At 46.0% G+C, this 14,213-nt stretch overlaps 1 protein-coding gene across 2 annotated transcripts in view; it reads left to right on the top strand.

Annotated features, from left to right (window-relative positions):
* Window positions 1–237: 237 nt before the first annotated feature.
* LOC138663374 (oocyte zinc finger protein XlCOF8.4-like) overlaps window positions 238–14,213 on the top strand; it is a 31,462-nt gene continuing 17,486 nt past the window's right edge. Inside the window, exons 1-5 of one of the 2 annotated variants that reach the window (XM_069749554.1) lie at window positions 823–5,465; window positions 5,597–5,776; window positions 5,860–5,983; window positions 6,072–6,169; window positions 6,368–6,458. In XM_069749554.1, the coding sequence (XP_069605655.1) occupies window positions 5,235–5,465; window positions 5,597–5,776; window positions 5,860–5,983; window positions 6,072–6,169; window positions 6,368–6,458 (724 nt within the window). In that variant the 5' untranslated portion in view covers window positions 823–5,234. Of the gene's footprint in view, window positions 5,466–5,596; window positions 5,777–5,859; window positions 5,984–6,071; window positions 6,170–6,367; window positions 6,459–14,213 lie in introns of both variants that reach the window. The other variant, XR_011318177.1, reaches the window with a different exon arrangement.

The raw sequence follows: 14,213 nt of genomic DNA on the forward strand, positions 1-14,213 counted from the left end.
GCCAAAATCATCAGTATTAAAACAATAAAAGACCTGACAAATTTCAGTTGGTGGATAATGAATCTATAATATATGAAAGTTTAATTGTAATCATTACATTATGGTAAATAATGAAATTTAACACTATATGCTAATTTTTTGAGAAGGACCTGTAGATGCTAAACTTCCGGGGTAAGCAGCCCGAGATCAGCGGTGGGGGTAGCGCGAGTTCGCGCATGCGCAGTACCGCTTAAAAAAAAAAAAAAAATGGCGCTCTATTTAAACCGGCTAACCACTGTTACCTGCGATGCAAGATGTCATCTCCAGGTGCCATGGATCCTGCAGCAGGAGACTCAGTTCCCTCCAAGGACCGCTCCAGCAGAGGATCATCAGATGCCGGTCGGAAGAGCGACACAGTGGATAAATCCAAAGGATCTCGGCCGTCTGATCCGGTAATAGAAAGCTTCACTGGGTGAGTTTATAACTCTGCCTATTAAGCTGACGCCGTCTCCCCTCCTTTCTCTCTCTTTCTCCTCCTCTCGCTATGTCTTATCTGGACCAGGCCAAAAAACGACAGAAAACCAAACATAAAGAATGCGCCTTATGTAGCCAGCCCCTACCAGACTCATACCCCAAAAAACTCTGCAAGGATTGTATAGCAGAAACCACACAAGGAGCAGCGGTGTCTATTACGGACTTACGCGCTATTATAAGAGAGGAGTTAAAGGCTATGTCACAGGATAAACCACAAAAAAGTAAATCCAAAAAGCCAACACCTTTATCAGATTCTGATAGTGAGCAAGCCGTACTCTCAGATATCTCTATAGCCTCTTCATCATCATCATCATCATCATCATCATCATCTTCAGAAATTGAGGGACGTTCATGTTTCCCCTTAGATAGTGTGGATAATCTAGTGAAATCAATAAGAGACACTATGGGGTGTGAGGAAACAAAGGGCGCACAAACCACGCAAGATATAATGTTTGCGGGTTTGGCGGAGAGGAAAAGGAAATGCTTTCCAGTCATTCCAGCAGTGAAGGCATTAATAAAAAGAGAATGGGAGAGACAAGATCAGAGAAGTTTTTTGCCCTCAGCATCAAAACGAAAATACCCGTTTAGTGATGATGAGTTACTTACGTGGACCAAAATCCCTAAGGTTGACGCAGCTGTTGCCTCTACCTCTAAACCGTCCACATTGCCTGTTGAAGACGCGGGGTTACTCTCAGACCCTCTAGATCGCAAAGCCGAGTCGTCCCTTAAAAGATCCTGGGAGGCAACTACAGGCATATTTAAGCCAGCAATAGCAAGCACTTGTACCGCCAGGTCAATGCTCATCTGGATTGACCAGCTAGACCAAAGCATTGAGAATAAAATGTCACGAGAAAAATTACGAGCTGCTATTCCCTTAATACGAGGTGCAGCAGCCTTTATGGCGGACGCGTCTGCAGATTCTCTCCGCCTAGCAGCTAGATCCGCAGGTTTGGTAAACAATGCAAGACGGGCATTATGGATGAAAAGCTGGAAAGGGGACGCACAATCCAAATCTAAGATATGCGCAATCCCATGTGAGGGTGAGTTCCTCTTTGGAAAAACCTTAGATGACATACTCAAGAAGGCAAAAGACAGGAAAAAGGCTTTTCCTGATACCTCTATTCCTTTTTATAGGAGAGCCTTTAAGAGAAGGCCATTCGGCAAGAGAAGGCAGACGGACAGGTCGTCAACATGGTTCCCTAAGGAAGATAAACAAAGAGGTACCATGTTCAGAAGACCCAACCCCCCAAAAGACAGCAAATTCTGAGGATATAACCATTCCAGTAGGGGGCAGATTAAAATTTTTCACTCCCCAGTGGGAAAATATTACATCTAGTTCGTGGATTTTAAATATAATCAGAGATGGAATAAAATTACAATTCTCTCGCTTTCCCCACGAATCATACATTATAACATCTCTCAGCTCGCCTATACAACAGGAGGCCCTGGAGAGTGAAATCCAAACCCTATTATCAAAAGGGGTTTTAGTCCAAGTTCCGGAAGGACAGGAGACTAGAGGATTCTATTCTCCTCTATTCTTAATTTCCAAACCCGATGGTTCATTCAGAACAATCCTAAACCTCAAAAAGCTTAATTTATTTATTAAAAATGATACATTTAAAATGGAGTCTATAAAATCCACCATAAAGTTACTTTTTCCAAACTGTATGATGGGGGGCATTGATCTAAAAGATGCTTATTACCATCTTCCTATTCATGACAGATACCAGAAGTTCTTCAGGGTAGCGGTGGCAATCAAAGGCAAGATTTGTCATTTCCAGTATGCAGCCATGCCCTTCGGCCTTTCTACAGCGCCAAGGATTTTCACCAAAGTGATTCTAGAGGTGATGGCTTATCTTCGCCAAAAAGAGACATTAATTGTGCCCTACTTAGATGACTTTTTAGTCATCGGAAATTCAGCTTCTTAGTGTGCTGACCGTTTAGCTCATGCAGTTTCATCTCTACAGGATCTAGGTTGGATAATCAATATCGACAAATCCAGACTGACTCCACTATCACTTCAAGCATTTCTGGGGTTCCATCTAGACTCCATAACTCAAAAATGTCTGCTCCCTCAGGTAAAAATCTCACTCATCAGACATAAAGTCACAGCAGCAATAAATAATCCTCACATGACCCTAAGAAAAGCCATGTCATTACTGGGATCTCTTATTTCCTGTATACCTGCAGTCCAGTGGGCACAATACCATACCCGGACACTGCAGCACCAAATCCTCCAAGAGGAAAGACGGCTACTTAGCTTAAATGCAAAGATAACGTTGTCCCAGGAAGTTTTATGTTCCTTAACGTGGTGGCTGGATTCTAACCATTTGATGAGTGGTGTTCCATGGGTAATAACACCATCTCATATTATAACCACTGATGCCAGTCCTCATGGATGGGGCGCTCATATGGGAAATGATTTTTGCCAGGGGTTATGGGACACTGAAGAATGCCACAACTCATCTAATCTGAAAGAACTAAATGCAGTAAGATACGCTTTATGTCATTTTCTCCCACAGCTCCGGGGAAAAGACGTTCGAATCCTTTCCGACAACACCACCACAGTGGCTTATATAAACAGACAAGGAGGTACTCAATCAGAGACTCTGATGTCTTCCGCTGGGAAAATTCTGGACTTGGCAGAAAAACATCTATTATCCCTCACTGCAGTTCACATAAGGGGGAAAAACAACCAGCAGGCAGACTTCTTAAGTCGACATACCCTAAGACAGGGAGAGTGGTGCCTAAACCATCATATCTTCCAGCGGATAGTATCCCTATGGGGTTGTCCGCAAATAGACCTCTTCGCCACGAGAAAAAACAGGCAAGTCCAGAAATTTGCATCCCTATCGTTAGCAGATCATCCGGACATTCTAGACGCTTTCCAAACCCCTTGGCAATACAGTCTAGCGTACGCCTTCCCTCCGATAATATTGTTACCACAGGTTATTCGGAAGATCAGGGAGGATGGAGCGAGAGTTGTACTAGTAGCACCATTCTGGCCCAAAAGGCCATGGTTCTCATGCCTACAAGCCATGTCGGTTTCGGACCCTTGGGTCCTCCCCTCGACACCCAACCTTCTCTTCCAGGGTCCATTTCTCCACCCCCAGGTGGACAATCTCCATCTGACGGCCTGGAATTTGAGAGGCAGATGCTAAAATTAAGGGGATTTTCTGAGGGACTAATTGACACACTCCTCCAAAGTAGAAAACGCTCTACCACAAAAATTTATACAAAAATCTGGAAAAAATTCCTACAGTTCCATAAATCTCCCAACACATCAGAAATTCCGGTACAATCTATATTGGAATTCCTTCAAAAAGGGAGGGAACTTTGTTTAGCTGTAAATACGTTAAAAGTTCACGTATCAGCACTGGGAGCCCTCTATGGCCATAATATTGCAGGAAATAGATGGGTATCCCGATTTATCACGGCTTGTGAAAGGATAAATCCTGTTAATATACCTAGAATTCCACCCTGGGATCTAAATTTAGTTCTACAAGCCCTAACAGACTCTCCATTTGAACCAATAGATTCAGTATCCATTAAATATTTATCACTTAAAACTGTCCTCTTGGTAGCACTGACTTCAGCTAGGAGAATCAGTGACATCCAAGCTCTTTCGATAGATCCACCTTTCCTGCTAACTTTCCAGGATAAGTTGATTCTTAAATTAGACCCTTCCTATCTCCCCAAGGTAGCGAAGAAATTCCATAGGTCACAAGAAATAGTCCTACCCACCTTTTTCAGTAACCCTTCCACTCCTGAGGAATGTAAATATCACACTCTAGATGTTAAAAGAGTAGTTTTAAAATACATTGAAAGGACCAGTAGCTGGCGACAGTGTAGGGCTCTGTTTATATCCTTTCAGGGTCACAAGAAGGGTCATGCAGTCACAAAAAGCACCTTATCCCGGTGGATCAGGGAGTCTATCACTCTGGCTTACTCCGCGAGGAAAGAAAACCCTCCGGAAGGCATAACGGCACACTCTACCAGAGCTATGGCATCCTCCTGGGCCGAAAGAGGAGACGTCCCAATAGAAACCATATGTAAGGCGGCAACTTGGTCAGATCCTTCTACTTTCTATAACCACTATAGGCTTGACCTATCGTCAACTTCTGACCTAGACTTTGGCAGGACTGTCCTCAGCATGGTGGTCCCCCCCTAGGTGATGGTCTCTGAAAGATCTCCTGTAGGGTGCTGTCGTGGCGAGGGGTAAAAAGCCGGATTACTCACCGGTAATACTCTTTTAGTGAGTCCACGACAGCACCCTATTACATCCCTCCCTAGGTTAATATAGTACTTACTATTGAGTAAAATTCTTTTAATCATACATGAGCAAATAAGTTTGAAAATGAAATAAATTATATTTGCCTAATACTGGCGGTCCTCCGTGTACTCTGAAATCAAAACTGAGGAGGAAAGGCGGACCGCCCCCTTTTATCTTTCTGTAGGTTTCCTGTTCCTGTGGGGCGGATCCCTCTCTCCTGTAGGGTGCTGTCGTGGACTCACTAAAAGAGTATTACCGTTGAGTAATCCGGCTTTTTCTGGTCTGTCCCAACGAACTTGTGATTCCTACAGCAAATTAATTGCCAAAGCAGTGAGTAACATAGCCAGTGATTGGTTGCATGGAGGAGATGTCTTACTCAGTAATTCAGCTTATGTTCCAGTCCATACAAGACTAGAGAATACAACATCTACACGTTCTGTCTTCTGAAATGTTTCCCTTGTTATCTCCAGTAATTTTATTATTATTCATATTCCTTGTAATGATTCATCCTGTCATCGTCTTCCTATTCAGGTCCCTACAATGTCCGATCCTTTCAGTAGACATCTATATTAAGATAATTTTTCTTAACTACCCATCAAGAATGGATATGAAGAGGGACAAGATGGCAAAGAGGATATTAGACCTCACCCTAGAGATCCTCTTCTGTCTTACTGGAGAGGTGAGAGATTTTGATAGCGTCACATTACATAATTCTTATTTATGGCAATAAAACTGTTGGACAAAACTCAAGAGGTGAGGAATCTGGAAATGTCTGTAGAGAGATTTATTAATGTGTCTCTCCATAACCAGGATTACACAGTAGTGAAGAAGACCTCTAGTGAGCGCTGTCAGGACCCTGTGTCTGAGGGATGGGAAAGACCCCTGAGCCCAATCACAAAGCCTCCACCTCACCTACTGATACATGAGGACATCAATGACCAAAAGATCCTAGAACTCACCTACAAGATGATTGAGCTGCTGACTGGAGAGGTGACACTGCTGGGAATGCTGGGACTTTATACAGTAAAACTATGAAGGGATCGGGGGGATGACGGTATCATTGTATGTGTCAGGTTCCTATAAGGTGTCAGGATGTCGCTGTCTATTTCTCCATGGAGGAGTGGGAGTATTTAGAATTACACAATAATCTGTATGAGGACATCATGATTGAGGTTCCCCAGCCCCCCACATCACCAGGTAAAAGGATTAAATACACACAGCCTATAATTATCTGTATTATCTGTATGTAAGGAATGAATTCAGTCCCTGTGTGTGTTTCCTCCAGATCTATCCAGTAAGAGGACAACACCCGAGAGATGTCTCCGTCCTCTTCTTCCACAGGACTGTAAACAAGAAGATCCCAATGTTCCTCAGGATCATCAGGTAGATGGAGAGAAGGTGTCATGATATCTCCCCTATGATGTGTGGACGGCTGTGAAGGTCTTGTGTTCAGTCTTGTTTTATCCACCAGTATTACATGTTTCATACTGGTTTCATGAGAACGGTGGAGACGGCAGGATTAGAGCTGATCATAGATGTGACTTCTCCATCTGTCTGTGACTTTTATAATATTTATTTCAGGGTGAAGATCTGACCCATATTAATACTACAGAGACATATGTGAGGGGTGATGAGCGGTGTAAAGAGGAGACTCCTACATATGACTACCCAGGTGAGTAGTAACCACTAAATGCAGAGAAGTCACAGATTCTTCTCAGTCACCGGCTGTGGCTGCTTTATCAATGGTGTAGTTCGGACGTGGCATCATGTGATCCCCATTTTGCGGGTAGAGCATAACATTCTCCTCCATCCGAAAATGTTTAAATGGCTTTGTGAAAACTCTTTTGTATAGCGCTTACAACCTGCAAGTGTAAGGCGGCCAGGGTGGTAGTCGTGGCAACGAACTGTAGTGTTTCCACACCCTGGTGCCCCGCAGATGAAATACAAAGTTCTTTCTGGTGTGTGTGTGTTTGTGTGTGTGATGTCTGCAGCAGAGTACTCATTTCAGTTCCCTCGGTTTCTTTCACTCCAGCTTCAGGATTCCAGGTTCCATAAAACACTGCAGCGTCACAGTCCTTTTCAAACAGTTCAACTTTACTGATAACATGGGCACCCATCACTTTTGCAGCATATTTTACACAAAGCATAATATCTTGCACTTTCCCTGCCTTCTGGGCAGACTCCATTTCCTCTATAACCTCTCCTTTTCTCCCGGCAATCCATGCCATTTCTGTGGACAATCCGTGCCCCTTCTGTACTACCTGCATCACCAGCTCCCTGTCAGCCCCTTGTCCGATTCCATCTTGCAAAGGTGCCAGGCGTTCCATCTTACTGACTCCCGCCCCAGTCGTAGACCCCAGAACCAGCCTGAGGATGATCTTATTGAGCTGATGCCCGACTGTACTATTCTCCAGCCTGTAGCCCCTTATTGCCATCCGCAGCTTTACCCCCATGACCTGTAGCTGTCTCATACACTGCATGCATCCTGCCCTTGGCAAGGCTGCCCGGGTGATTATACTTCCCTGCTCCTTGCTGTACCTCCCCTGTAGTTAACCCCTGTGCTGCCTACCACCTGGCTCGATTCTATGATATCCTCTATCACTAGGGTTGAGCGAAACGGATCGGACAATTTCAAAAATCGCCGACTTTCGGCAAAGTCGGGTTTCATGAAGCCCGACCCGATCCCAGTGTGGGGATCCCAGTGAGGTCGGCGATCTTCGCGCCAAAGTCGCGTTTCGTATGACGCTTTCAGCGCCATTTTTCAGCCAGTGAATGAGGACGCAGAGTGTGGGCAGCGTGATGACATAGGTCTCGGTCCCCACAATCTTAGAGAAGGGCATGACAGTGATTGGCTTGCTTTCTGCGGCGTCACAGGGGCTATAAAGGGGTGTGCACACCGACCGCCATCTTACTTCTGCCGATCTCAGCATAGGGAGAGGTTGCTGCAACTTCAATTTAGTTAGGGAGGGAAGATTAACCCCCAAACTGCTTGTGCTGTAGCGATTTCCACTGTCCAACACCACCATTTTTTTGCAGGGACAGTGGAGTTTATATTTTTGTGTATCAGCTCTGTAGCTTATTAGGCTGCCTTATAAGGCTCCCTGATAGCTGCATTGCTGTTTGTACACCGCTGTGCAAACCAACTGCTTTTTTCAAAGCAAAAATCCTGTTGCTCCTTTCTGCACAGTTATCTAGTTTATTTGTCCACCCTTTTGTGTGCAGCAGTCCTTTTTATTGCTGGCTGCCATACTTGTCCTTAGATCATTGTAGGGAGATTGAACTTGTAGTACAGTCCTTGTATTTTTTGATACACCTGCCAGCCACGTTCTTACATTGTGTAGTGTAATACACTAGGCCTGAGTTTTGCTGCAGTCCCCCCCCCACAAAAAGAAAGAGATTTAAATTCTCAACAAGCTTATATACACCTTCTACCTTGTTTTACAGTAGCATATAACTGTTGTTATTTTGGTTACATTTTCACAAAAATGAGGAAGTCTGGTGGAAGAGGCCGTGGGCGGTCGTTGCCAGCTGGTAATGATGGTGGTGGTGGAGCATCTGGTGGTAGAGGGAAAAGCAAAATAGCACCAAAGGCTGGAGGTGTTGAGCCAGCGTCATCGTCTGGCTACACAAGGCCTCGAAGGCTCCCTTATGTGGGAGTAGGAAAACCGCTTTTAAAGCCGGAGCAGCAGGAAAAAGTTTTGGCTTTCCTTGCTGACTCAGCCTCTAGCTCTTTCGCCTCCTCTTCAGAAAGTTCCAAATATGAAAGCAGCGAGTCGTCAGTGGATGCTCCCGGTCAGGAACAAGTCGCTTCCTTGTGTCCTTCACCCAAAGCAAAAGTGAAGGATGCGGCAGGCGACACTACAGTTTACTCCATGGAGCTCTTTACACATACCGTGCCTTGGTTAGAAAGGGAAATTAACAGCCCATTACAAGATGAATCGGACATGGGTTGCACAGATGCACAGCCACAGCTAGATTATTATGCTGCTCCATTGACTCACATCACAACTTTGCCCTCGCAGTGTACTGAGCCAGAATCTGACCCTAATGAGACTATGCTGGCCTGTCACGAACGCTATAGCACCTTAGGCTACTTTCACACTAGCGTCGGGTCGAGGTTACCGACGCTAGCAGTGAATGCGCCGCACAACGGGGGCAGCGGATGCATTTTTTGCAGCGCATCCGCTGCCCCATTGTGAGGTGCGGGGAGGTGGGGGAGGAGTTCCGGCTGCGCATGCGCGGTCGGAAATGGCGGACCGTCAGAAGCAAAAAACGTTACATGAAACGTTTTTTGCTCCCGGCGGTCCGCCAGAACACGGCGCAACCGTCGCACAACGGTTGCAACGTGTGTGACTGCGTCGCTAATGTTAGTCTATGGGGCAAAAACGCATCCTGCAGACAACTTTGCAGGATGCGTTTTCCCCCTAAACGACGCATTGCGACGTATTGAAAAAACTCTAGTGTGAAAGTAGCCTTACACGGTGACACAGAGGAAGGTGCACATGACATTAAGGAAGAGGTGATAGATGACCCAGTTGTTGACCCAGATTGGCAGTGTCACACCGTAAACGGCGATAAAGGGGCAGGACGGCGTACTGGAACCCGCACCTGTCCCTACCACTTAAATGGGGCCCTGGCTTTCCCTTATCTCGGGGGTACCTATGATGGTTAGGAGGCCCGAGCCGTCAGTGTATCCCTATCAGGGGCTCCCTCTCTCCCAAAAGAGGTGGACTGCACCAGTGTAATAATACAACAAATAACAGGGTATACAGACAAGGTTAACTAAAAGTCTCAAACTCACAAAATGCTCACACAACCACAGAGGAAACACAGAGAAGGGAAGAGATGGAATAAACTAGGAAGGAAAACAGGTTTAACCTGCAACCAAAACGGCAGACACCAATCTATGTAAATAAACCTCCAACACCAACACTACACTCCTTCAACCTCCAAGCCAGGCAGTAGAACTGATCACTGACAATAGCTGAAGTCAGGACTGGGTCTATATAGAGGATCAGATCACAAAATCCACTTCAGCTGAGAGAGACCCAGCTCTCAGCAACTCAGCAATAAGGTTAACTCCTGCACTGCTGGCACAAAGCAGCTAAGTCAGAATACAGGTGAAGAGCTTCTGTTCACTGTGTGTGAACGAGGCCCAGAGCGCAGCAGTTCTCTGGAACCTCTATGTCGTGGTAGCCCCGTGACAGTAGCCCCCCCCTTCTACGAGGGACCTCCGGAACCTCAGGACCAGGTTTGTCAGGATGAGCTGTATGAAATGCCCGAACCAACCTAACCGCATGGACATCGGCAGCAGGCACCCACATCCTTTCCTCAGAACCGTACCCTCTCCAGTGTACCAGATATTGTAGGGATCGACAAACTAAACGAGAATCCAAAACCCTGGAAATCTGGAACTCGAGACTTCCATCAACAAGGACTGGAGATGGAGGTGAAGGGGACTGATTGGATGGCGCCACAACTTTTTTGAGTAAGGAGTGATGAAAAACATTATGGATCTTAAATGACTGAGGCAAAGCCAGCCGAAAAGCAACGGAATTCACGACGGCCACAATCCTATAAGGGCCAATGTACCTAGGGCCCAACTTCCACGAGGGAACTCTCAGCTTAATATTTTTTGAGGACAACCAAACCCAATCACCCACACACAGGTCCGGATCTTCCACTCGTCTCCGATCAGCCGCCTTCTTATACCTGGAACCCATCCTCTTTAATTTTTCAAGAACCCCTTGCCATACGGACGTGATGGATGAAGAAAACCTCTCCTCTTCAGGAACACCTGAAGAATCCCTCCTATTAAATGCACTAGATTGAGGATGAAAACCATATGCCCCGAAAAACGGGGACTTACCAGTAGACTCATGAGTATGATTGTTTATAGCAAATTCTGCTAACGGTAAGTACTTAACCTAGTCCTCTTGATTCTCTGAGATGAAACACCTGAGATAAGTCTCAAGATTTTGATTTACGCGTTCAGTCTGACCATTGGATTGAGGATGAAAAGCTGAACAAAATGACAAATGAGTCCCCAGCCGGCTGCAGAAAGCCCTCCAAAACTTAGAAATAAACTGCACCCCACGGTCTGCATGGTATTCCTTCAGATATTGTCTGTCTCACAACCTCCTTAATAAAGACCTGTGCCAGAGTCTTAGCATTTGGTAATGCGGGGAGCGCAATGAAATGAGACATCTTGCTAAATCTATCAACTACGACTAAAATACCGGTTTCGGAGGGTAATACAGTTAAGTCAGTGATGAAATCTATTGACAAATGAGTCCAAGGTCTATTGGGAATCTCCAAAGGTTGGAGAGACCCAGACGGGCGAGAACGAGAGGACTTGGAACGCGCACACACACTGCAGGCAGCGACATATTCCTGTACATCATGTCTTACCCCAGACCACCAAAAACGTCGAGTGAGTAGGTCCGCAGTAACCTTACTTCCAGGGTGTCCAGCCAAAACCGAGTCATGATGCTCATTTATGACCCTGAGACGGAGATTAGCTGAAACAAAAAGTTTACCTAACGGACAGGCTGCTGGGACATCCCCCCCTGTGCCTCTACCACCTCTTTCTCAAGATCAGAATTAATTGCGGCAACAACTACACCCTTCTGCAGTATAGGACCTGATTCGCAATTATCCCCACCCCCCGGGAAATAACGGGATAACGCATCAGCCTTGACATTCTTGTTTCCTGGCCGGTACGTAATGTAGAAATGGAACCTGGTGAAGAACAGAGACCACCTTGTCTGCCTAGGAGTAAGACGCTTTGCAGATTCTAAATATAGCAGATTTTTGTGATCTGTGGTCACCATGACAGGGTGAAGTGCTCCATCCAAAAAATGACGCCATTCCTCAAATGCCCATTTAATTGCCAACAGCTCCCTGTTACCAATGTCATAATTCTTCTCTGTAGGAGATAATTTTCTCGAGAAAAATGCACATGGACGCCACTTACTCGGAGAAACCCCCTGAGACAATACAGCACCCACCCCTACCTCAGAGGCATCCACCTCTACCACAAATGGCTGAGTGATGTCAGGCTGTATTAATATGGGTGCAGTGGAAAAACACTTTTTCAAAGTTTCAAAAGCTTTACTGGCCACACTGGACCATACGAAGAAATCTGTGCCCCTCTTTGTCATGTCTGTCAATGGTTTGGCTACCACTGAAAAGTCATTAATAAATTTGCGATAGAAATTTGCAAAACCTAAAAACCTCTGTATAGCCTTAAGGTCCTTAGGACGATCCCACTCCAAGACCGCCCTGACCTTAGCCGGATCCATACGAAAACCTGTGGAGGGTAAGAAATAACCCAGAAACGGAATCTCTTTGACCGAGAACATGCATGTCTCAAGTTTGGCAAACAGTTTACTGTCCCTGAGTACCTGAAGGACCTGCCGTACATGATCCTGATGAGACTCAAGGTCAGGGGAATAAATTAAGATGTCATCGAGATATACCACCACAAACCTACCTATTAAGTGACTAAATATATAATTGACAAAGTGTTGAAACACAACAGGAGCATTACTTAACCCTTAGAACGAGATGCACCACCCAACTGCATATGTTCTCCTAGAGACTCAGATTGTGGTGAGTCCAAATCTGAATTACCCTTGAATAGCGGCGATTCATTAAGTCTTTGGCGCAGGGTATACAGACAAGGTAACTAAAAGTCTCAGACTCACCAAATGCTCACACAACCACAGAGGAAACACAGAGAAGGGAAGAGAGGGAACAAACTTAGGAAGGAAAACAGGTTAAACATGCAACCAAAACTGCAGACACCAATCTCTGTAAATAAACCTCCAACACTACGCTCCTTCAACCTCCAAGCCAGGCAGTAGAACTGATCACTGACACTAGCTGAAGTCAGGACTGGATCTATATAGAGGATCAGATACAAAATCCACTTCAGCTGAGAGATCCAGCTCTCAGCAACTTAGCAAAATGTTAACTCCTGCACTGCTGGCACAAAGCAGCTAGGTCAGAATACAGGTGAAGAGCTTCTGTTCACTGTGTGTGAACAAGGCCCAGAGCGTTGCGGTTCTCTGGAACCTCTCTGTCGCAGTAGCCCCGTGACAGGCAGCCATTGGGGAAAGAGGGTGCCGCAGCCAGTAGCTCAGAAGCGGAGGAAGATGATCCGCAGCAGCCATCTACATCGCAACAGCTGTCATCTGGCAAGCCCGTATCAGGCCAAACACGCTTGTCAAAACCAAAAACACTTTTAGGACAGCGTGGCCATCCGATGAAAGTAGCATAGCGTGCAATGCCTGAAAAGATATTCGATACTAGGAAGAGTGCAGTGTGGGAATTTTTTAACCAAGAACCGAATGATCAGTCCAAAGTTATCTGTAAGAAATGCTCAAAGACCTTTAGCAGAGGGAAGAATGTCCAAAATTTAAATACAACAAGCATGCGTAGACATTTAACCATCAGGCACTTGCAAGCCTGGACTAACTACCAACCGTCCCGTACCGTTGGTGCACCCGCTTAGAATGAAGGTAGTCAGCAACGCTACATTGCTTCCCTCACTGTAAGCCCACCGGTTAGGACACCACCAGCAGCAAATGTGGAGGTATCGTCGCAAGGCCAAAGTAGTCAGGGAATCACAAGGTTCTTGGTAGAAAACACTGTAGGTAGGCCAACATCAAGAATACCATCACCAACCCTCTCTCAATCTGCCATGTCCACCACCCCCGTTAGTTCCAACATATGCAGCTCTCCAGTCCAGCTCACCCTACAAGAGACTCACGTTAGGAAAAGGAAGTACTCATCCTCTCATCCGCGTACTCAGAGTTTGAACGCCCACATTGCTAGACTTATCTCGTTAGAGATGATGCCCTACCGGTTGGTTGAAAGCGAAGCTTTCAAAGCCCTGATGGCCTATGCAGTACCACACTATGACCTACCCAGTCGACACTTTTTTTGCGAGAAAAGCCATCCCAGCCCTCCACCAGCATGTCAAAGACCGCATTGTCCATGCACTGAGGCAATCTGTCAGTGGAAAGGTGCACCTCACAACAGAGGCATGGACCGGTAGGCATGGCCAGGGACGTTACGTGTCCATCACAGCGCACTGGGTTAATGTGGTGGATGCAGGCTCCACAGGGGACGGCCATAGTAGGACAGTTCTGCCTAGCCCACGGTCTAGGAAACAGTTGGATGTAGGCGTTCGCCGCCTCCTCCCTCCTCCTTCCTCCTCCCTCGAAGTCGACACTTCTTTGCGAGAAAAGCCATCCCAGCACTCCACCAACATGTCAAAGAACGCATTGTCCATGCACTCAGGCAATCGGTCAGTAGAAAGGCGCACCTGACAACAGATGAATGGACCAGTAGGCATGGCCAGGGACGTTACGTGTCCATTACCGCACACTGGGTTAATGTGGTGGATGCAGGGTCCACA

This window comes from Ranitomeya imitator, chromosome 2, assembly GCF_032444005.1.
Source record: "Ranitomeya imitator isolate aRanImi1 chromosome 2, aRanImi1.pri, whole genome shotgun sequence".
In the NCBI taxonomy this organism is placed as follows: domain Eukaryota; kingdom Metazoa; phylum Chordata; class Amphibia; order Anura; family Dendrobatidae; genus Ranitomeya; species Ranitomeya imitator.